The sequence below is a fragment of the Anser brachyrhynchus genome (genome assembly GCF_964034855.1).
Source record: "Anser brachyrhynchus genome assembly, contig: SCAFFOLD_86, whole genome shotgun sequence".
Classification (NCBI taxonomy): domain Eukaryota; kingdom Metazoa; phylum Chordata; class Aves; order Anseriformes; family Anatidae; genus Anser; species Anser brachyrhynchus.
This window is the reverse complement of record NW_027664065.1, coordinates 455091-479135: the sequence shown is the minus strand read 5'-3', so window position 1 is coordinate 479135 and position 24045 is coordinate 455091. Positions and strand designations below refer to the sequence as shown.

At 51.2% G+C, this 24045-nt stretch overlaps 3 protein-coding genes across 3 annotated transcripts in view; 1 reads left to right on the top strand and 2 right to left on the bottom strand.

Annotated features, from left to right (window-relative positions):
- LOC308186415 (olfactory receptor 14C36-like) overlaps window positions 1-24045 on the bottom strand; it is a 294878-nt gene that overhangs the window by 149886 nt on the left and 120947 nt on the right. The gene's annotated exons all lie outside the window — the stretch shown is intronic.
- LOC308186432 (olfactory receptor 14C36-like) lies at window positions 8043-9214 on the bottom strand. The gene has a single exon (XM_080608570.1). The coding sequence runs from the start codon at window positions 9152-9154 to the stop codon at window positions 8537-8539; it is 618 nt and encodes a 205-aa protein (XP_080464696.1). The 5' UTR covers window positions 9155-9214; the 3' UTR covers window positions 8043-8536.
- Window positions 15871-21920, top strand: LOC308186405 (olfactory receptor 14C36-like). The gene is made up of 2 exons (XM_080608547.1): window positions 15871-18609; window positions 18774-21920. Exon 2 carries the CDS (start codon window positions 19090-19092, stop codon window positions 20047-20049), a length of 960 nt encoding a protein of 319 aa, XP_080464673.1. The 5' UTR covers window positions 15871-18609; window positions 18774-19089; the 3' UTR covers window positions 20050-21920.

Genomic DNA, 24045 nt, shown 5'->3' with positions numbered 1-24045 from the left:
AGAGCTTATCACACCTGCTGTCAGTCCCAGGTGGCTGATAAGGGAAAGAGTGGGGCTGAGGGGTAGGGATGAAGACTGTGCATAGGGTGCCTGGCAGAAAGGGTCTTGATTTCCCCACGGGCTCAGAGTCCCTTAGGAGACATTCAGGACCAATATCAGTTGGAGATTGTTGATATCACTTTATCTGTAGGCAGACAAGTAAAGAAACAGCAGAAAGAAGAAATCTTTTCCTATACCTTTCATTATTATTATTCTTGAAGTCTCTCCATTTAATGGAGACTCTTGGCATCTCCCTAATTAACCCCATAAGAACTGAAGACTTCAGGAGAATTGTGTCCGGAGCCTTGGCTTGTAAGGGAGTTTTGCATGTTGATTCGCCCTCTGCTGCCAAGTTCCTGAACTGCAGATCCTGAAGCAAGTCTGAAGAAGTAAAGGACAGAATCAAGCCCCCAGATGTTTAAGGGTGTTGGCCAACCCCGATGAGGGCCATCCCAGAAGAGACCACGAGAGAAATAACCAGACAAGGTGCCTGTCTCTGGGAGATGGTGAAGGAGAAAATCAGAGGCACTGGTTACAAGTGGAAAATCAAATGGAGAAGTTGCTCTGAAAGCCCTTGATATGTTTCACCAAGGGGGATGGCCAAGGCCTGAGCGCATCCCCTGGGAAGGGGGATCCTGTACTTCCTTGGCTGCTCGGGGCTCTGGCAGGGCAAATGGGATGTGGGGGTGTGCAATTCCGAGTGCAGGACACTGGTAGGACACTTGCCAGGCTCTGTGGGGCCTCAGTGGAAGAGGCTGCAGCTGTAGCCCTAAGGACACCGGTTTCATTGGGGGGGCTCCAACCCCACTATAGCCCTTTGTCATCCCTCTCCACAGCCTCTCCCAATTTTTCCTGTACCTGTGCTTGCATCCCTGCAGACTTTTACCACACATTCACATTCCCAGCTCGCTCTGTCCCCTCGACTGCACAAGTTCTCCTGATTTCTCTCCATCCTCACTAGATTTGGCTTCAAACACTTTGTCTTCCTGAGGATTTACCAATACCTGTGTTTTTTTCCCCACAACATATCAGGCTTCTTCCAAAGCCCAATCCTAATGGTCCTCTATCAGCCAATATGTCCCAGACCCACCTTTGTTTGCTTCATCTCTGCATTGAATCTCTACATTGCAGCCCTGACCTCCACATTACCCTTCTGAAATGGAAAAGGACTCACTAGAGCATGTACATCTCTGAAGAGAATGTGGCATGTGGATAAGTCCACACCTCTGAAGGCACACCCGCAAGCGTCTGTGGCGGTTGGTAAGTCCACGACACAGTAGGTAGAGCTCTGAAGGGACTGTGGTTCATGGATACGGCTGTGTCAGAGCAGGTACAGCTCTAAGGGACTGTGGCCAGTGGACGAGCCCAGGCTGGAGCTGAGGTGACGGCAGGAGTTCATTGCAATGTCAGATTCTGCGGCCTGGCCTGTGCTGTGGTTTAACCCAGCAGGCAGATAAGCACCTCACAGCCATGTTCCATAGCAGGAAACACTCGAATCAATGGCAGACGAGCCTCAGAAGAAGCAGTGCAAGTGCAGCAGTGACCTGAGCTGAGCTGGCATTGGTGACCTCTCACTCCATGTAACATATGTCTTCTCCTGTCCTGTGGGGCCACAACAACAGATAGAACCCAATTCTTGGACTAAATGGATGCATTGAACATTTTATGGGCATTTCACTGAGTAGGCCCATAGACTAAGGGTATGAAATCCGTGTTTTAATTGCAGGGTGTTGATTAATGAAGACGTATTGGAAAGTCCTGAAGCTGCCATTATATAAACAGTAGAGAATAAGGGGTGGATATTGTCCTGGTTACTTCTTGGGTGACTTTTTTGGCTCTCAGCCCAGCTCAGAGAGGTTGTTTGTTCCTCCACAGAGGGACACTTAATGGAGAAGTCAGAAGTCCATATGTGTGCCCTGTACAGATGAGGCTTCAGTGTGCACATTGTATGCATGTGCATGTGAGGTGAACCTGAGTGAGCACAAATGCCCTCTCCCTGTGTCCATTCCTCATGCCGTACAGTATCTCAGACAAGTGCAGAGCAGGGCAATGCACCACAGGGCTCAGGTGCCTCCCAGCCTGTGGGAGAGGCAGCAGGAGCCAGAGGGACACCACAACCACTGCAATGCCCTGCCTTTGGGTGTACAAGGGTAGGACTTGTGTGTTCTTGCCTGTCTCCTGCACCACCCTCCCCTGCCTTCCTGGACTGTGTCAGCAAATGTGCCAGGGGGATCAGAGAGCTTTCTGGAGACTTGGAATTGCATCAGATCTGCCTTCCAGAAGAGGAAAAAAGAGGGTGGGAAGAATTAAGGCTGGTCAGCCTCACCTCCATCCCTGGGAAGGTGATGGGGCAAGTTTTTCCACAGCTACCTCTGGGCACTTGAAGGACAAAAATGGGATTGCAGAACCCATAGGTGAGGGAAAAGAAAGGGACGCTGTCTACCTGCACTTTAGCAAGGCTGTTGACATTGTCTCCTGGAGACTACTTACAGCCTGATTGGTGCTATGTGGACTTAACAAATGGATGAGGCTGTGGGTGGGAATTTGGCTGGACACTCAGGCGCAGTTGTCATCTGTGATGGAAAGTTCTCCTGTCAGGCAGTTCCTAGCACCATCCCTCAGTGACCAGTACTTGGGCCAGCACTGTTGAATGTCATTATTAACTCTCTGAATTACAGGATGGAGCACACTTTCAGATCCTTTCTGGATGGTGCCAAGCTCAGAGGAGCCCTTGACCAACCGCATCTAGTTTAGTGTGCCTTGAGCAGGACATTTGAAGAGGATGCCATTCAGGAGTCTCTTCCAACATGAGTTATTTTGTGATTCCATGACTCTTTCCATTGGAGAGCTCTCTGAAGACATAATAGGGAGAGGAAGAAGAAAAGAAAGAGAGGCAGAGGTAGAGATATATCATGTGTTACTATGAACACAGTAAAACCTGTGAAGAATGTTTCCATATTTAAAGAAGTGTTAGAAAATTTGATTAATAAATTTCATTTAAAAAGCTTACTTTTTGTGTCCTCATGTCCTGGCCCACAAGTGGGTGCTGGGTGAATGTGTTCTTATGTGGTCTGTTGTACCTCAGAAACTTAAAATCCAGTAGGAAGCATCTGGTCACCTCAGTCTCTGGAGCTGACAGGCCAGCAGCAGTAACATGGCTGGGGACAGGGCCTATGAGGTGACTGCTTCCTGAAGCAGCTGATGTGTCAGCCCTTGCCTCCTGGCTGAGACCTGTGCTTTCTAGCTTACACCTGCCAGCATCCCCAATAAGCCAGCAGAAGGCACCTGCTTGGCACACTGATTGTGAGATGCCCTCTATCTGAAAGCCTGATACACCCCAAGCAGGAAGAGGCCTTGGTGTGAGTTATAACATCCCTTCTGCCTGAGCACATGGTGGGCCAGCAACAGGCACAAAACTTGGTCACATCTACCTGAGAGGCTGGAAGGCCAGCAGCAGGAATACGGCTTGGAAGACCATGGTGAGGTTTCTTTTGTCTGGTCAGGCCATAGGGCTCCAGAAGGCTGATGGCTTGGGACATCTGCTAAAAAAGTGGTTTGTGGATGATGGAGCTTTCTCTGGTGGTGGGAAACAGATGGAGAGAGTAAAAGCTGCTGCAATGTGCTGCTTGGAAGTTTAAGACTGGGCATGAGGAGGAGGAAATGTCACTGAAAGGGTAGTGCTGTGGTGTCAGAGGTCACTCAGAAGGAGTCTGTGGTCAGCCCATGCTATTGTGTTTCAAGCAACTGCCGTGGAGGGTGGGGAGACATCAGTGAAAGTAAGGAAATGCCTGGATGAGAGCAAGGTGGAGAAGCAAGGTGGGTGCCTACAGCCTGCAGGGAAAAGGGGGAAGTGATAGGACAGGGCAGGACAGCCTGTGGTGGAGAAGACCAAGAGCACTGGCAAGGCTCGAAGGCCCCAGCAGATCCAAGGGCTTTGTCCCCCTGCCTATGGCAGCTGTCTGCTACTGAGGCTCATGAGGAGACATGCTGTGCTCATGACACTGGGGCCTTGTTGCCTCCTTGCAACCCAGTGGGGAGGCCACGAGGTGTCATAGCATTGTCCTTCACACAGCATCACACACCCCACATCCCACTGCCCCAGGAAGAGCCCTGAGCCATGGGTGAGCGACAGAACCTCCCTTCCCAGGGGCTGGGGGCCCGGGCTTGGCCTTTGTGCTTCACCAAACAAACCAAGGCCTTTACTCAGCATCAGAGTCTCCTGCCCAGTGCCTTTGCCTACCTGCAATCATGGCCTCCAATTATCTGCTCTAACAAGTTCATGGGGATGCTTTGTCAGTAATGACCCTCGCTGGGGCCCATTAGTACTCCCAGACACTTCAAAGTTTCCTTCTGACTTGAACTGCTCCTGCAGTTACATCATTCTCTTATCACTACCTGAAGTTTATGGACTCAGCACCAAATGCACCATGGGGCTCATTACAATTCAGTCATTTTCATTCAGTCTTCCAGACTTGTACAATTAATTAGTGAGGTTTCAAGAATGCAGTTTAAAGAGGAAGTTTTCAATGACCACTTCACTAAGAGCATTTTCCTTATTTAAGATTAGTTTCCATTAGTTTAGAGTTTTCAGAAGAACTGATAGCATCATTCTCTAGTTGTCATGGATCCAATGTGCCTCCTAAGGAGATCTGTATAAGTGGAAAAGCAGTCCCTTGAAGTCCTAGACTGTATGGACAACCTTGCTGCTGTGTGGACAACCTATGGACGACCTTGCTGCTCACCTCTCCATCCCCAGCACTTCCCTCATCAGGCACCTGGGACTTGCATCACTTTGCCTTACACCAAACTTCTCCACTTAAGTTCACAGCTGTTGTAGTTGTTATAGCTGTTATAGTCCAGAGCTGTTATAGCAGGTAAGTCCACAGTTGTTATAGCTACTTTGCACCAAGTCCCACCTCTTTTCCTCTGACAACTGGCTGCTCACAGGCACAGTTTTTGATGTCATTGTTATTAACATTTTACAACAAAGAAGCAAACCCCACAATCCCCAACTGTGAGCCAAATCCAAGTTGCCTCCAATGAGGTGCAACTTCCACAAGGGATGACTATACATAAATGTTTGACATAGGTAGGAAATGATGAATAGAAATGCAATTACAGAGTTGGCTGTAGGGGTGATGAGATAGAAAACTGAAATATGGGCAAGCTTGAGATCCCTCAAGTTCTGAGAACCAACTGTGTAGGTGAGAGGTATCTGAATGGTCAAAGAGTGAGGGGAGGGGAATCTGGAGAAGAATGGAAACTGCACATGTCCAGACAGTCTGCTGGAAAAGTGACTTCCAACATGGTCTGTTTCATAAAGCCAGGTGGAAATACCTGAAAGACTGGGGAGATGAAGTGCGGTGCATAAGAGACAGAGTTCTGGCAATGCAAGTACAGGGGAAGATTGGTATTTTTTTCTTTTGCTGTAATAAACATTCAAGAAAAAAAAATGTCATGGGACAATTCAAACATTGTATTAGAAGTGTTCAGTCATTTCAGCTGATTGAAGTGTGCTGATTGAAGTGAAATGTTTGATTGAAGTGAAATGTTTGAAATGGTTAAAAAAAATGGAGGCAATACTCAGGCCTACAGCCATAAAACGACGATTTTCTGTCCTGTATGGAGTCCAGTTGCCATAAAACACTGCCTGCTTGGGACTGTTCATGCCACCCCTCACTCCTGCCACAGAGCAAATCTGTGACATGTCGACCTCTCCTGCCTGTTAGAGGCCCAGATGATGTAGGCAATGGTATCTGAATTGCCAAATGCGGGTACAGGTATAGCAAACTAGGGATCAATGGGGGAAAATGCGATTGGTGAGCACTGGTAATTGAGCAGGGCACTGCATGTAAGAAAGGAAGGGATTAAAGTGTCTCAAGGAGGAAGAATCCTGTGGAAGAGGAGGGGAGAGGGATGCAAGGGGCCAGCTGCATGTGGATATGGGGCTGGTCAGGGCTGGTCTGCTCAGGCCCTGTTCCTGATCACTGTCCTGCCTTCTTATTCACCTCTGTTGCTGGCTATTTGCTGTGTGAGTGTGCTCACTCCTGGGTGTGTTAGGGGTGAATCATACAATTATGGAACCACATAGCCATGTGTGCGTCTGCACCCATGGGTAATTGCTGCTGGGGATGCGTGGAGCACTGGTGACCTTCAGAGCAGATCAGGCTGAGGTGGGGAATGGGATGGGGCCAGGTGTGTTGCTCATGGCTCTGTGTGTGCTGCTGGTGGTGTGGTGGCTGTGAAGGTGCTGTTCCCTGTTGGAGTTGCTCTGTGTGTGGTCGGCTGTGTCCATGCCCTGTGTGTATTTGCCTGTGTGCACAAGAGTCTTGGAAATTCTGAGAGAATTTCTGCAGGTTCCTGATGAAAGAAGAAGCTGGGCTTTGCTGGATATTAGGACTGAGGGACATTTTCTGACGTTCCCACAGCCTCAGAGATGGTGAAAGGGGAGTTAGCATGTTATCAATATGCTCCCTTTTCCTGTGGAGCGTGCAAAGGCATCCAGCCATGGACAGGCCCAAGGAGAGGGTTCATCCTTCCTGTGGTCACAACTGCACTCCAGTCCTTGGGGCGGACCCAAGCTGAGGCCTTGCTGAGGACTTTTGGGCTCAGGTTCAGCACACAGACTGGGGAAGTCTGTCTCACAGCCATGTGCTGGACACAGCCAGAGGAACAGCAGCAATCTGCTATGGCTGCTGGGCCCTGTTTCCATCAGTCAAAGCCCTGACACAGGGTACAGGCATTGCTTTCGATGGCAGCCAACTAGAAAGATGGTTGCATTAAGGGCTGGAGAATATAGGGCACCAGTTCTTCCTCAGCCACTTCCTAGGCTTGGTGAAGCACCAGGAAACCGTGGACTTGTGGCTCTGTATCGTAAGAAGCACAGAATCATAGAATTATTAAGGTTGGAAAAGACCTCCAAGATCATCTGGTCCAACCATCCCCCTACCACCAATATCCTCCACTAAACCAGATCCCTCAGTACTACATCCAACCTTTTCCTCTGCACAGCTTTCCAGCCAGTCTGCCCCAAGCCTGTAGCACTGCATGGGGTTGTTGTGGCCACAGGGCAGGACGCGGCACTTAGCCGTGGTGAACCTCATCCCATTGGCCTCTGCCCATCGATCCAACATGTCCAGGTCCCCCTGCAGAGCCTTCCTATCCTCCAGCAAATCGACACTTCCCCCCAACTTGTTGTCATCTGCAGACTTACTGAGGGTGCACTCAATTCCCTCATCCAAATCATCAATAACGCTGTTAAAGAGCATGGGCCCCAACACCAACCCCTGGGGAACACCACTGGTGACCGGTCACCAGCTGGATTTCACTCCGTTCACCACTACTCTCTGGGCCCGGCAGTCCGGCCAGTTTTAACCCAGCAAAGAGTGTACCTGTCCAAGCCATGGGCTGCCAACTTCTCCAGGAGAATGCTATGGGAGACCGTGTCAAAGGCCTTGCTGAAGTCTAGGTGGGCTGCAACAACATGATTACCTTAACAACCATGCAAGTCACCCAGACATAGAAGGAGATGAAGTTGGTCAGGCAGGACTTGCCTTTCATGAACCCATGCTGACTGGGCCTGATCCCCAGGTTGTCCCACATACGTTGTGTGATTGCATTCAAGATGATTTGTTCCATCACATTTCCTGGCGCCGATGTGAGGCTGACAGGCCTGTAATTCCCCGGGTCCTCCTTACAAACCGTCTTGTAGATGGGCTTCAAATTAGGAAGTCTCCAGTTATCTGGGACCTCTCTGGATGACCATGACCACTGACAGTGGATGGAAAGAGTCTGATAGGTGATGGAAAGTGGCACAAGCTTCTGGAAAGCTTGGCAACCACCTTGAAAAAAGAGCCAAGGCTTCAGACAGTGCACTGTGGAGATCCCATTTTATTTTGCAGATGTTATGGTAGAGTCAGCTCTGACCTTCTGTTAGACACATATTTACAGAGCCTCAAGAGCAAACAAAGCAGTGTCGCTCCTCAGCAGAAGTAAGATGAAAAAGAAATATTACTCTAAGAGAATAATAAATGCAAACGATACCAAAGATAAGAATAACAATAATGATAATGAAAGAAGGACCGGGCCTCAGGGGAAGTACCAAGTTAAGTCATTTCTGGAAAAAGAGGGGAAGTTTGTCTCTATTCAGAAACATCCATGAAATCACTTTCCTAACAGCCCACTTGAGCTCCTGGTTCCTCATGCTGTAGATGAGGGGGTTCAATGTTGGAGGTATCACCGAGTACAGAACTGCCACCACCAGGTTCAGGGATGGGGAGGAGATGGAGGGGGGCTTCAGGTAGGCAAAAAAGCATGTGCTGATAAACAGGGAGACCACAAAGAGGTGGGGGAGGCACGTGGAAAAGACTTTGTGCCGTCCCTGCTCAGAGGGCATCCTCAGCACAGCCCTGAAAATCTGCACATAGGAAAAAACAATGAAAACAAAACAGCCAGATGCTAAACAGACACCAACCACAACTACCCAAAAACTCTTCAGTTAGGAGTGTGCACAGGATATCTGCAGGATCTGGGGGATTTCACAAAAGAACTGGTCCACAGCATTGCCTTGGCAGAGGGGCAGGGAAAACGTATTGGCAGTGTGCAGCAGAGCATAGAGAACCCCACTGCCCCAGGCAGCTGCTGCCATCTGGGCACAAGCTCTGCTGCCCAGGAGGCTCCCGTAGTGCAGGGGCTTGCAGATGGCAACGTAGCGGTCATAAGACATGACAGTGAGAATAAAATACTCTGCTGACGTCAGAAAGAGAAAAAGAAAGACCTGTGCAGCACAACCTGCATAGGAAATGGCCCTGGTGTCCCAGAGGGAATTGACCATGGCTTTGGGGAGAGTGGTGGAGATGCAGCCCAGGTCGAGGAGGGCGAGGTTGAGGAGGAAGAAGTACATGGGGGTGTGGAGGCGGTGGTCGCAGGCTACGGCGGTGAGGATGAGACCATTGCCCAGGAGGGCAGCCAGGTAGATGGCCAGGAAGAGCGCGAAGTGCAGGAGCTGCAGCTCCCGCATGTCTGCAAATGCCAGGAGGAGGAACTCGGTGATGGAGCTGTTGTTGGACATCTGATGCCTCTTGGCCTTTGGGCCTGTCCAAAGACAAAAGCACATGGAGAACTTTGGGCAGACTTCTCTGAGAAAATCTCTGTCCTTTCAGCAACACCCTTCCTTTCTCACCCACCTCCACAAATACGCACTTTCTCAGCAGCAGCTTCATTCTCCTTCCTGGCTGAAGCTCTGGTTTGTGCTGGCTGAGCACTGTTTGGAGCCACGGCCTCTGCCCATGAGCTCCATCGGACTCAGCACTGCTGTGCAGCAGCAGGTACCTAGGAAAGCTGGTGACCCATTCTGAAACTCATAGTTTGGTTCAGATGCAGTGTACCTGTAATACAGAGGGGCTGTTCAACATCCTCCAGCAGGATAACCCCAGGGACACCGCTGGATGTCCAGAAACCAGAGTGACCTGAACAGAGCCAGCTCATTTCCCAGCACTAGGCACTGCAGTGACCAGAGCCATTTTGGCTAGAGCCGGCTTGGGCACTTTGCTCCCAGGGATGCACCTCCAGAGCAGGACTCACTATTCTGCTGTTTGAGCTCTACCTTTAAACCCACTGCCCAGGGAGTCTGAGGGGAATAGCAAGGGCAGGATGGATGGGAGGGGAAACAAAGAGAAAAGGTCCAGGGTTCCTAGTGAGGGAGGCAGGAAATGGGGTGAGAGATGGGCACTTGGGGGGAGTTCTCTGTTCTGAGGGTCCTGCTGCCAAGGGGACAATGCAGCCTGAGATCCCATAGTTGTGGGGACAGAGGCTTTGCTGGATGGCAGTCGAGATAATGGAAGGTGTCAGCAGTGCAGGGATGGCAGTGAGGTGCCCAAATTCCCCTACCATGGAGTTTCTGGGAGCAGCTCCCGCTCACTCCCTGCCCATGGCTCTGCTGCCTGCAGCTGTCCCTGCCTGCAGATGGGTCTCTGTCCCCACGCCTCCTGCCTGCAGGTCACAGCCCCCATCCCACCCGCCGGGTGCTCAGCCCTGCCTGCAGACACCTCCTGGCAGCAGGGCTCTGTCCAGGGGCAGCTCGCTGGGGGCACATCCTAGAGCCAAGGTCACACAGACCCTGCTGACACTGCACATGTGGTGGTGGAGCTTTCTATGCGCTGAGGGGCAGGCAAGGGAATTGTTGGGGGTCCTTGTAACCCTCAGTGGGAAGGCTTAGGCGTATCAGCCTCTTCTTGGAAATAGCAGCCTCTATTTCTATTCCCGCAGAGACAAAAAAAAAATATATAAAAAAAAAAAGCATATAGTCTGGAAAGCTGAGCCTAAAGTATCTAACCCCTGATTGTCTTCTCACCTTAGATACATCCCAGTTGTGCTGTGGAGCTGTGAGCAGGCTGCCCCAGGCAGCAGCCCCCCACCAGCAGCAGGACCCTGCCCTGCCGGGGGGGCTCCTTCCACCCGCAGCTTCTCCCCGCAGCGCCCTGGGCAGCTCCCCGGGCAGGCTGAGTGCTGAGCCTGGCAGGCGGCAGAGGCCCTGCCCCGGCACACAGCCCCTGGGGCACAGCAGGGACCCTGCTCTGCACCACAGCCCTGGGCACCCCTGCCTGCACCCGCGGCTTCTCCTTCCTCCAGGAGCTGCGGCTGCATTGCCCTCCAGCCAGAGACTTACCGGGGTCAGGGCTGGCAAGTGTTCTCCCCCAGCGAGCTCTGTGCATCCTGCCACTTCTGCCTGCCTTTACCCACTCTGTCTCTGCAGGCAGTGCCCCCAGCCCTGCTGCGCTGGGCACAGGAGCTGCTCCTGGGCAGAGCTGGCTCTCTGCAGCGCTGCCCGCTTGCCAGGAGCTCCCCTTGGGCCCAGGAGCCCGGCCCAGCTCAGCAGCACAGGCCCAGCCCAAGGCCTCCCTTGCTCTGCCCCCCACCAGGCTCCCTGCCCATGGCCCTGGGGCTGCAGAGGAACCTGCTGGGAAACAGCCTCAAGGAATCCCTGGGGTTCCCTCCCTCCCCTACCTGAGATGGCTACCTGAGATGCCAACGCTGCCCAGCACCACTGGAGCATGCAGCTGACATGGGCAGCACAGGACCCACAGGACAGCTCTGGCCATTCATAGCTGGTACTTAACGGGAACTCCGATGGCATCTCCGACAGATCTGGTGCTTATGAGCAAGTGGCCACTTCCCAGGGCTGCAGCAAGCCAAGGTCTGTCCCTCCTCTATCCAGAAGAGGCAGGCAGTGCATGGATATGAGGCACATCACACCGGGGTTTCCACTTGTGTTTGCCAACACTGCTTCTGCTTCTCACCCCCATCCTTTACTCAAGACACAGCCCAGTGATTTTTTCTGTGTCCCTGGATCACAGGATGCCCGTAGCCAAGGACTTTGGCAGCAGCCCCTTCTCCTGCCTGGAGATCAGCCCCAGCTCCAGCACTGGCCCTCAGGGCTGCACCAACACCACAAAAGGCCCTCTGCTGTCAGGGCAGCACAGCCCAGGCCTGTTTCCTTCTGGCCTCGGGAACACCAGGGTGTGCTCTGCTTCGGGCCCCTTATTTCATCCTCCCATGGCCATCTGCCATCCACGGCAGCAGGTCTCTGCTCTGAAGGAAAGCCTCTGCATGCCCATGCTTGGGCACAGGATCTGGGATAAGGCTGAGTTTGGCCCTTGTGCCACAGCTGAGGTGCTGCAGCCCAGATGTGCCCCAATGCCCTCAGCCTGGGGCACAGGCAGGAGGAGCTGGATCCCCGCCTGCTGTCACAGGGCTGGGACATGGATGGAAGAGCTGCTGAGGTGTCGGGGACAGGTCCCTCAGCTTGGGGTGCTGTGCTGGATGGGTGCAGATTCTTCAGAAGAGACAGGTGGGGATGATCAACAGTGATTATGTTTGCCATTCCCTCGTGTACCACCTCTGCCTCCTGCATGGCAGACCGGGGGATGTTGCTGAGGCCTTCTCAGAGCACAGAGCCTTGTGGGATGTCCAGGGAGGAAGGCCCTGGCATGCACTGCAATTCCATCCATATAACACATCCTACTTCTTCAAGTGAGGGACATGCAGTGAAAAGGAGTTCGGGCGTGGTGAGGGGCTGCTGCATCCCAGGTGCCTTCGCTCCCATCTTTTGAAAAAAGCCCAGGCCCAGGACAAGCCTCAAACCCCAACTTCCTGGAAGGGCTTCCAAGATCAGAGGTGTGTTGGGGCAGGGTGGCAGTAGTGACGTCTCCAGGGCTCCACCTCCTATATTCCATGGGCTTGGTCACCATTTGCAGATGTTCCTGGTGGATTTGTCAGAAACTGCTAGTAAAGAACTGGGCAGAAGGGAGGTGACAGTTTCTCAGGACAAGAAGGGAAATCTCTCGTCTCTCTCCCGACCTGCGCCATCTCCTTACTGCTGACCTCACAGGCCTTCAGATGACACATGCTGATGTCACAGGGGGATGCACTGCATCACCAGGATATCGTCACTGGAGCAGCGCCAGTGCCGGCACTTCCCTGCAAGGCCTGGTCCCTGCTGGGCACTGCTTGGGTGCTCCCCACCGCTGTCCTTCTGTGGCCAGGAGTGGGGGCAGCAGGCAGCAAGGTTGCACTGGGCGACCCTTGCTGACGGGCGGAGGAGCAGGGGCACCTTGCAGAGGAGCTGTGGTTGAGGAGCCAGGGCGGGCATCCCTTGTCCTGAGCTGAGGGCCAGCAGCAAGCGAGATGGACGGCTGCTGGAGGGTGACCATCACCTCTGACCTTACTTCCCTGTTTCCAGTGCTCCTGCAGCTCTCCTCCAAAGGTGAGGGTGTCAGGAGCCCCTTCCCAAGGGGTGTCCCAGGGGCTGTCAGCTGTCCAGAGCTCCTAGTCCAGGGCTTTGGGAGGAGGCTGGATAGGGCTGATGGCTGCTGCAAGAGCCCTGCCTGAGGGTCCTTCTGGGCTCAGGGGACAATGTGGCAGTCAGGATTCCTGGGTCCTGATGCTAGGGCTGCCCTTATCCCCGGGGCTCCTCTGGGCATGGCTCACCCTCCTCCTGATGTGGGACAGTCCAGGGCCAGGTTTCCCTGGGAGCTGGTGCCTCTTTGGGATCTGTTTCTGGGAGGAAAGACCTCTGGTGTTCCAGAGACTGGTGTGGCCTGCAGCTCCCACAGGCCTCTCAGGGATGTGCCAGAAATGCCTGTGTTGGAAATCAAGCCTTCCTCTTCTACTGCTCTCCTTCAGGGGAACCTCTGTTCCTTCTCTTCTGTGCAGGCAGGCTGGCAGAGCATGTTCTGGGTGTTGAGATGCCATCCCTGGGTGGCCACAGTCCTGGTGCTGAACCCTTTCCATGTCCATTACTGTGGTGGTGTTATCCAGCTAAGCAGGTGAACTCCACGGCAACTGCTCTTTCACGTCCAACCTACAAGGAAAAAGGGGAGAAAATATGATGACAAGAGCTCAGGGGTTGAGGTAGAGCACGAGGTCACCCACCAAATACCATCATGGGCATCAATTATCATCACCGGCAAGACAGACTTAGCAGAGGCAGATTAATAGAATTTATTGCCTATTACCAGTGGACTACAACCATCAGGAACCACAAGCAAACTAAAAACACCATTCCCCCCATCCAGCCTCTTGTAACTCCTTCCCCTGAGTGGTGCAGGGGAATGGGGATTGCAGTCAGTCCATGACACTTGTCTCCACCGCTCCTTGACAATCTATCTCTGCCCTCTCTGGGTCTCTCATGCGGGATGCCCTCCTTCCTGAATGGGTCCTGCGTGGGGACTAAAGGGTTGAGATAATAACAGATATGACCAGATCATGTTAAAATAAAATGGTTACAAGCATTATATCTGCTTCATAGCTGCTGACCACAAGGTGTATTTTTTTATTTATTTTTTAATCTCGGTGTAGTAGTTGTGTTTCGCCTCAGAATTCTGTTAGATAGCACATTACGTACTCGGTGTATTCCCTGTTGTGCTATGGGCTTTCTGGGGGCTGGTTTATGGTTATTAGTTTACTCTACTGGGTAACACTACCTTATGTTATGATGAAATTGCTGGTCATGAGACTAATCTGGTAGTTGTACTCAGCATTGCTGTCACCTCCATACTTGAGGAACCTTCTCTCGGAAACTGTTCGTAATTAACAGTCTCTACCTTTTCTCCTCGGGGAGACAATCTATGGGAGGGATGAGGGGGGACACTTCTTCTCCCCACTTCTTCCCTTTCTCTTTCTCCTTCACCTCCCCCTTTCTCCTCCAGGCTAGGTACAATAGCTCTTCAAAACTTTCAATATCCTTGGGATGTTCAAACCAACTTCTTCTTATTCTTATTTCTCCTGAATGTGTTTCAGGTTTTGTTTAAGGTTAGGGTAACCTATTTCTAGAATGCCACACAGTGATGTGCCTTGAGGCAGGATAATTATGAGTGGCAGGGAATGTGGGAGGATATGGGTGGGCACCTAGAACTGTAGGCACCTGCAATGCTTTGTTACTTCACCCATGAACAAGTGCAGAATCCTAAAAAAAATAATCACAGAATGCTTGAAAAAGGAGTGTCATCACTCTGGCAATTCCAAAGAGACAGAAATCACTGCAATGTGCTGGGGCTTGGCCTTTGCTTACTGAGTTGCAATCTACACAACTCCAATCCCTGTGACTGGGCCACAGAACCAACCTGTGCCTGTATCAGTCATACGTATACGTGAGAAAAAAACCACCTTGTTTAGCAATGAAAGAAGCTCCTACTCATACAGGGAAGGAGGAAGAAGAAGATGAGGCAGGCTACTCCCAAGTAGGGCTGTCAGAGGAACAGGTGGATGAAGAGTGAGATATCATAAAATCATCAGTAAGCACCTGATCACTGTTCCTTGGGGAGCTGTGAGATGTGCGAAAAGATTTCATCCATCATCTAGGCCAGCACATTGTCACCTGGCTGATCTGATACTGGGATAACAGGGCCAGTAGCCTGGAATTAGAGGGCAGGGATGCCAAGCCGCTGGATCCCCCCCCAGGGAAGGGGGCATTGACAAAGCAGTTGGAAAGGGGGCACAAACCCTCAGTCTCTTGAGGCAACTCCTGTCAGGCCTAAAGGAAAGGCATCCCTTCAAGGAAGATGTTGTATGTCACCCAGGCAAATGGACCACCAGGGAGAGAGGCAGCCCGTATCTGATGGAATTGGCCATGCTGGAGGTGATTTATGGTGATTTATGCACATTAAACAGTTTTCTACCTTGCCCGGTCCCCCATGGGATCCTTCTGTTGTGGGGTTGCTCAGGGTCGAAGTGCCATTAGCAATCCAAATGGTGCACCAGTGGCAATACGGCACTCTCCGAGACTCCCTGATTACCACATATATGCTGATTCATCAACTGGAGAGCCAAGGACTGATCAGCAAAATTTGTTCAACCTTTAATAATCCCATAGGGTCAGTGCAAATGTCTAATGGAGAGCTGCAACTAACAGTGGAGTACTGTGTCTAGAATGAATTCACACCAAATTCAATACGTCATCTATAGTCTTCTCTCCTTACAGTCTTAGCTCTAAGAGCAGTTAAATGATCCCTTCCTGGAATCATAAGGAACCAGTACCTCCTGGCCAGAACACTCTCCCTGTACCCATGGATGCACGCCCTTAGGTCCCATGAACTGTTAAGGGTGTAGTTTGCAAAGTAACCACTGATTTTGTCCCCACCCACCACCTGTTGTACCCCTGCAGAGTCCTGCCTCAAGGCACAAAGGGCAGGGAGACCTTGGTGGTGAGAGCTGAGGCCCTGTGGAGATGTCTGAGACACAACAGCCATTACAGCCATGGGGCATGTAGAAGATGAAGAAAATGGTTTAGCTCTCCCTGTGACACATGACTCCTTTTGCTCTGCTGAGAGCCTCTGCAGGCTGCCCTGCACATAAGGAGTAGGGACAGGTTCAGTTGTCCTACATGTGGCATCTGCTGCCATTTCAGTTACCCAAAGGACATATGCCTCCAGCTGACTCGCAGAGGATCTACCACAAATTTCACCAGATGTTTGCATCTGAACAGCTCCTGCCTGTCCTCCATCTCCACTAAGGAGCTATTGTGGCTCAGTAATTCGCATTAAGCTGCCTATGTTGTGGACTCCTGAACTGAGGCCAGAGGAATCCCAGCTCCTGCGGGTCTGCGGCAGGCATGGGAGGGAGCTGAGACCCCTTCCAACCCCAGGAATAACAAGCAGCATGAGATGCCTCGACTGACTCTGCTGAATTCCTTCCTTAAGGGGGGATGAAGAAGATCAGTCCCTGACCATGACTTCATGTCCTAACTGATACTGGGACATGAAGAAGTTATTGTAACAGCTAATTCACTTTCTCCTAGGAGAAATGATGCTAGTGTGAAGAAGTGTGTGTGCCCAGGGGAGGGAGGGAAGCCCAGGGATTCCTTGAGGCTGTTTCCCAGCAGGTTCCCCTGCAGCCCCAGGGCCATGGGCAGGGAGCCTGGTGGGGGGCAGAGCAAGGGAGGCCTGGGGCTGGGCCTGTGCTGCTGAGCTGGGCCGGGCTCCTGGGCCCAAGGGGAGCTCCTGGCAAGCGGGCAGCGCTGCAGAGAGCCAGCTCTGCCCAGGAGCAGCTCCTCTGCCCAGCGCAGCAGGGCTGGGGGCACTGCCTGCAGAGACAGAGTGGGTAAAGGCAGGCAGAAGTGGCAGGATGCACAGAGCTCGCTGGGGGAGAACACTTGCCAGCCCTGACCCCGGTAAGTCTCTGGCTGGAGGGCAATGCAGCCGCAGCTCCTGGAGGAAGGAGAAGCCGCGGGTGCAGGCAGGGGTGCCCAGGGCTGTGGTGCAGAGCAGGGTCCCTGCTGTGCCCCAGGGGCTGTGTGCCGGGGCAGGGCCTCTGCCGCCTGCCAGGCTCAGCACTCAGCCTGCCCGGGGAGCTGCCCAGGGCGCTGCGGGGAGAAGCTGCGGGTGGAAGGAGCCCCCCCAGCAGGGCAGGGTCCTGCTGCTGGTGGGAGGCTGCTGCCTGGGGCAGCCTGCTCACAGCTCTATTGTACGACAAGGGCATTTCCCAAGCAAACAAGGTCAAAATAGGGATTTTCTGCCCTCTTTTCAATTGCCTACTCAACTGGACAGGAGGGGAAGCAGGAAGAAGTGGAAGAGGAGCTGTAAGTTTGAGCACATTGCTGAGACTTCTGAACTGTAACTCTGAGGATCAGTATGTTTGTGAGCTGCCCCAAATGTACCTTCAGCCTCTCCTCTTCATATTGAAAGCGACAGCATCAACTTTGCTGAACCCAGCAGGGCTTTCTGACAGGTCCTTTTCCACCTGCAAAGATGCACATGCACCTAGGCAGTCTCTTGCATACAGGCAGGTTTCTGAAGGGCAAAGATTACTGCACACAGATTTGGTTGAGGCTGTGAGCAGAAACAGGAAGAAGACATGAGACAGGGAAACAACTCCCAGAAATAAAACCTTCAGGCATCAGGGATATGATCAAGGAATGAGGGGAAAGTTAATCAGAAATCTTGTCAGAGGGAGAATTCATCAGAAAACTCCATATTATTTCCATTCAGTGCAGACCCCTTCCTCTGAGCATGCCCCCTTGCCTCCTCTCCCACCCAGAAAAGCCTCTGCCCTCACGCCCATGGGTCCAAGGCATGGGGCATGTCTTCTGCAGCCAGAGCTCCAGCAGAGCAGAGGTGCATCTCTCCAGCCATGCGCCCATGTCCACCTGTGCTGCAACTGCAGAGGGGGTCAGCTGCCTGGGGGTTGTGGGCAATGCAATCTGTGAGGCTGGGGAGAGAGTTGACTTTCCCTTCAGGAAAGACCATCACTAGGTCATTTGGTTATCTCCTTGGGGTGTCCTTTCAATCTGTGAGCTGTCCTGCAGGATGCAAATCTTTTCCACAGCATTTCTGTGTTATGTGAAACCCAGGGAAGAAGCAGAGAGATGCTACATGCAACTGTTGGGTTGGTGAAATGAATGATAGGTGTCCTTGACTAGAGGTGTGGTGCTGAGACCTTGTTCAGGTACCTTGAGAAAGGCTGGGCATTGACAGATTGGCAGTGGATTCATCTGGTCTCAGCAGCATCTGGCTTCTTTTCAGGGTAACATAAATGTGATTGCCCTCCATCTACAAAAGCTCAGGCAGCTGGGGACAAGTCCAGGCAGCTCCCTCACTCTGCTCTGAGCCACAGGGAATCCCTTTGCCTCTCAGGTCTCACAACCATTCCCTGTGAGTGCAGCAGAAATGCTCAGGATTTCTGACTTCAGAGAACACTGTGTGGGCATGAAGAGGGGGAAGAGAATGTGTATAAAACATTGCCCCTAAAACTCCTTTCTGCCAACTACATTATGTAGCACCGGAATGCAGATGTTAACATGCTGACATGAAGATGATCAGCATGCTGGAGCACCTCTCCTTCGAACAAAGGCTGAGAGAGTTGGGGCTGATCAGGGTGACCTCACTGCAGCTTTTCCGTATTTAAAGGGGTCTTATAAAAAAGATGGAGAGCTACTTTTTGATCAATCAGATAATGACAGGATTGGGGAATGTTTTTAAACCAAAAGAGGGGAGATCTAGATTAGAGATTAGCAGGAAATTCTTCACTCAGAGGGAGGCGAGGTACTGAAACATATTGCCCAGATAGGCTGTGAATGTCCTATTCCTAGAGGTGTTCAGGACCAGGTTGGATGAGGTCCTGGGCATCCTGACCTAGTGGGTAGCATCCCTGCCCATGGCAAGGCGATTGGAACTAGATTATCTGTAAGGTCTCTTCCAACCCGAGCTATTCTGTGATTCTATGCTCTCTTGTGTAAGAAGGGATTTCATCTGACAAAATCTGAAAATAAAACCTTACCCTCCTGCTATGTTCCTGTGTACTCCTTGCACTGGGTCAGGACTGATTCCCTCGTGAGACCAGCAGCAGAGGCCCCTGTTCCTCATTGCACACTGAACCTTAAAAATGAAGCTCATGTCATGTAGCTAAATGAAAGATTCCAGCAGAGAAACAAAAAGCATTTGAGTATGGAAGGGGGAGGTCTACAAGGAATGGCACAGGGTTCACTCAGAGAAACCTGTCCTAACTTTTCATTGTCTTTTACTACATGTACAGATCTCCATACCCAACAGGCATCAGATGTCCAACAGCAGCTCCATCACTGAGTTCCTCCTCCTGCCATTCGCAGACACGCGGGAGCTGCAGCTCCTGCACTTCGCGCTCTTCCTGGCCATCTACCTGGCTGCCCTCCTGGGCAATGGCCTCATCCTCACAGCCGTAGCCTGCGACCACCGCCTCCACACCCCCATGTACTTCTTCCTCCTCAACCTCGCCGTCCTTGACCTGGGCTGCATCTCCACCACTCTCCCCAAAGCCATGGCCAATTCCCTCTGGGACACCAGGGCCATCTCCTATCAAGGGTGTGTTGCACAGGAATTTCTGTTTGTCTTTTTGATGTCATCAGACTATTCTCTTCTCACCATCATGGCCTACGACCGCTACGTTGCCATCTGCAAGCCCCTGCACTATGGGACCCTCCTGGGCAGCAGAGCTTGTGCCCAGATGGCAGCAGCTGCCTGGGGCAGTGGGGTTCTCTATGCTCTGCTGCACACTGCCAATACATTTTCACTGCCCCTCTGCCGAGGCAATGCTGTGGACCAGTTCTTCTGTGAAATCCCCCAGATCCTCAAGCTCTCCTGCTCACATTCCTACCATAGGGATCTTAGACTTCTCGCATTTAGTAGTCTTCTGTTTTTGGGCTGTTTTATTTTCATTGTTCTCTCCTACATTCAGATCTTCAAGGCTGTGCTGAGGATGCCCTCTGAGCAGGGACGGCACAAAGCCGTTTCCACATGTGTCCCTCATTTGGTCGTGGTCTCTTTGTTAATCGTCACTGGCATGTTTGCCTACCTGAAGCCCCCCTCTATCTTTTCCCCAGCCCTGGACCTGGTGGTGGCAGTTCTTTACTCTGTGGTTCCCCCAGCACTGAACCCCCTCATCTACAGTATGAGGATGCAAGCACTAAAGGATGCTGTTGTGAAAGTGCTTTTATGGACATTTTTCAGGAATCATAAATGTCCCATATCTCTCCACAGGTGACCCCCTGTATATCCCATTCAAACCTTGTGTTTCCTTCTTTTCCATTATTATATTTTGTCTTGTTTTCATATTTCATTATTTTTAACTGTTTGTGCTTCTGCTTTTCATCCCCCCCAATATTTTCACTCCTACCACTGCTATTGAGGAATGAACATGCATTGTGTCAGATGAAGCCTGTCCAAGCCTGTTTAAAAGTGTGTATCAATGTGGACTTTCTCGTAGCAAAGTAATAGCTGTATATAAATTAAGTGGGACTTTTTCACTTCCTGATGGCTGAGCTTTTAGTTTAAAGCTCAGTATTAGTGGCATCAACCAAAGGGAAAGTACAAAATCCCAGGTGGGAGCTGGTCTTGGAAATGTCTGACTCCTTCCTCCTGTTGGGATCCGTGGCTGTGAGTGGGTCAGTGATGCTGGGCCAGCCCAGAGACAGGCCTGTGGACAGGAGCCACAGCACTGCAGCAAGTTCTCACACGGCCACCACCCCCAAACTACTGCCAGGCCCCACGCCCCAGCCAGGCCGGCCTCTCCCCTCAGTCACAGCCATGGCTGCAGGGACCAGGAGACACCTGGGGCAGGATGTGTGGGTGGGCAGCACCAGCCCCAGCGCTCCTGGCAGCCCCTCTGCAGCCAGAGCAGCTCCCAAAGGTCAGGACGGGCCTCAGCGCTGCCCACAGGGCCAGGGGCTTTGGGACTGCAGGTACTGACAGCACCTGCTGGGAGACCCCAGAGCCAGGGCTGAGCGTCAGTGCCTGGCACCACAGCTCGCAGTGCCTCCTGTCCTGTGTCCTGACCTCTCTCAGGAGCGCTGCTGGGTGTGTTATTCCCTGCATGGGTGTGGAAAGGAGCTGCTGGAGGGCTTCACTGGTGATCTCTGCAGCCCCTGGCTCTGGCCCCACATCAGCTCGCAATTACTGCCACTGTCCCTCTGCACTGGCTGTTGGGTTTCTCACATGCCCTCCTCTGGTCTCATGCAGTGCATCTCTTCCTGGAGCAGGCCCTCACAGCCTGCTTGCAGAGTCCCAGGGGATCCTGGTGAGGCTGTGCTTCAAGAGCAGGCTGGGATTGCCCTTGGTCTGAGTAGGTGTGGTGATCTGGCAGGGGCACAAGTTGGGGCAGAGAAGATAGAAAAAGCAGAAAGAGAGATATCAAATAAAAGGGGGAAAAAAAATCACCTCTGAGCATGAGAGGTGAACCAAGCACTGACCAATGTGATCTAGCTGCCAAGTTATCCCAGCTGAGGGCAGGCCAAGGTACAGGCCTCCAAAGGTTCTTCCAATTCATAATCCTCAAGGAAGGAGCTGGTCAGTGGAGTCTGGACCTGGGAATACTGCTGTGGGTTGAGACTCTGCCTGCTTTTGTAATCTCTGCTCATCAGGGTTACCTAGTGAGTGAGGTCATCCTAAAAGCAAACTCTGTTCTATGGACACCAGGACTCAGACTGGTTTGAGGTACCACGGAAAAGTTCTCAGAAACACTGCCAGGTATCACAGAACGACAGAATGTTGAAGGTTGGAAGGGAGCTCTGGAGATTGCCTAGGCCAACCCCTTTGCTCAAACAGGATCAGCCTGAGCAGGTTGCCCAGGTCCATGTCCAAACGGGTTCTGAATACCTCCAGGGATGGAGGCTCCACAACTTCCCTGAGCAACCACAAGCCTCCACGATCTGAGGACATCTTTTAGTGGAAGGCAGTCAGGTTTGTTAAACACATTTTCCGCTTTATAAATTCCTACTTACTCCTCCCAGTCATGTTCTTAACCACCACTTCTTTGGCATCCGGTTTGCCCAAGGGTTCCCTAACAAGGTCCTCCACCTCACAAAGTACGACTTCCTTGCTTCAGGCTTTTTTTGTTCTGATCTCAAGGACTTGCCGTTCCAGAAGCCAAGGTTGGAAAGAATGCAGCAAAGAGGACAGTGAGCAGTGCCTCAGCCCTCTCTATGTCCTCTGCCACCTGGGCCTTCTCTGTAATTAGCAGTGAGTCTGCATTTTATCCAGCTTTCCATTCAATGCTGATGTCCTTGTAGAAGTCCTTCTTGATATTCTTCATTATCCTAATATGTACATGTTATTCTTCATGTCCTTTGCCAGATTCAACTCCAGGAGGGCTTTGGTTGTCCTAACAATATCTCTGCATGCTCATCAATTTAGCATCGATGCCCTCCAGAAACCCGTTAGATGGCTTGTGCTCTGTTGTACTGGTATTCTAGCAGAAATCTGGGTGTTTCAACTTCCCCCGTGAGGACCATTTCCTGCAAACTTGAGGCATTTTCCAGTTGTCTGAGGAAGGCCATACCTGCTGCTTCTTCCTTACAGGAGGTCTCTAGGTGACACCAACGACAAGGTCACCCATGTTCATGTGCCGTCTAATCCAGACCCAGATGGTTCTCATCACCAAAACCACGGCAAAGCTCCTTACGTTGCCGCTGCTCTCCCCCTGAAAGGTCTGCTCTCCCTCCATGCCTTACAATCCTCTCCACCCCTGGACGCACCCCTGTTGTGGGCTGTCACACCATCTCTGCTATCCAAAATGAGAGCTCTGTAACCACACACAGACCTCTGGTTCTTCCTCTTGTTCTACGCACTATACACATCAGTGCCCTGGCACTTCAGGGAGATGCCCAGGAATTCCAGTTTCCCAAAAGGGATATCACTGGCTGTCAAGCTGGTAAGTCTCAAGAAACTCTTGGTGAATCCATGCTGACTCCTGATCACTTTGTTATCCTCCGTGTGCTTGGAAATGTTTTCCATGTTTAGCTACCCCATCAGATTCCCAGGAACTGAGGAAAGGCTGTCTGGCCTATAGTTTCCTGGGTCTTCCATCTTGCATTCCTTTAAGACAGGGGTCACATTTGCTTTCCTCAGCTGTGCCCTGGGCCTTAAAAAGGAGTCTCAGGGGAGACCTTATGGTGCTCTACAATCACCTTAAAAAGACTATAGTGAAGTGGGGATCAGTCTCTTCTCAAAGTACCAAGTGATAAGACAAGAGGAAATAGCCTTAAGTTGTGCCAGGAGAGGTTTAGGTTTGATATTCAGAATAATTTCTTCTCTGAAAGAGTTATGAAGTATTGGAACAGGCTGCCAAGGGAAGTAGTTGAGTCATCATCCTTGGAGGTCTTTAAAAAACACGAAAATGTAGGGCTTTGTGACATGTTTTAATGGTGGACATGGCAGTGCTAGGTCAAAGGTTGGACTGGATAATCTTAGAGGTCGTTTCCAACCTAAATGATTCTGTGATTTGCTGATAATTCTGTGCTCTGGGCTTCTGGGTGTTGGAGTTTGTCACAAAGATTTGGCTGGTTCATAAACAGGAAGGATGTGTGAGGGAATTCCTAGCACAGGTGTGGCCGCTGCTTGACAGCAAAGAGATAAAAGCAGGATGTGTCCAACCTCTCTAACCTTCATTGCTCTCTGCTCTGCTTAGACCTGAGATGTAAAGGTGAAATGTGCCAATATGCGCATGTCCTGGGAACATAATCTCCCTTTCAAGTGTTGGGAAGAAATATATTTTTGGAGAGAGTTGCATTTTTTTTTTTCTTTACACAAAGGGGGAGACAGTGTCATAACTCACTGCTCCATGTACATCACCTTCTAAAAAAATGATGATAACTTGTAGACAAGCATAAAAAACTCTGAAATTGAAGTCTTCTTACAGATTTATTACATTAAGGAATTTTCCACATACATTTCAGTTTGGCCTACAATGTCCTTCAGGGCTTGATTCAGTTGCCCACAAAGATGTTGCTGCTGCCTCAAGGATACCCTGGAATAGCTGAAGCACCCATTTGGGGCTATGAGATATGACACGGGACCTTCTGTCTTTAAAAAAACATGTTCAGAGTCCCTTAGAAGACATTCAGAATTAATATCAGTTGGAGGTCGCTGATATCAATTTATCTGTAGGCAGACAACTAAAAAAAAAAAAAATAAATACAGCAGAAAGAAGAGATTCTTTCCTAGAAGGTTGTTTATTATTATTATTATTATTATTATTATTATT

What these genes read in the sequence shown, in the direction of transcription:
- LOC308186432 (XM_080608570.1), bottom strand. Translation starts at nt 9,154, where the DNA reads ATGTGCTTTTGTCTTTGGACAGGCCCAAAGGCCAAGAGGCATCAGATG.
- LOC308186405 (XM_080608547.1), top strand. Translation starts at nt 19,090, where the DNA reads ATGTCCAACAGCAGCTCCATCACTGAGTTCCTCCTCCTGCCATTCGCA.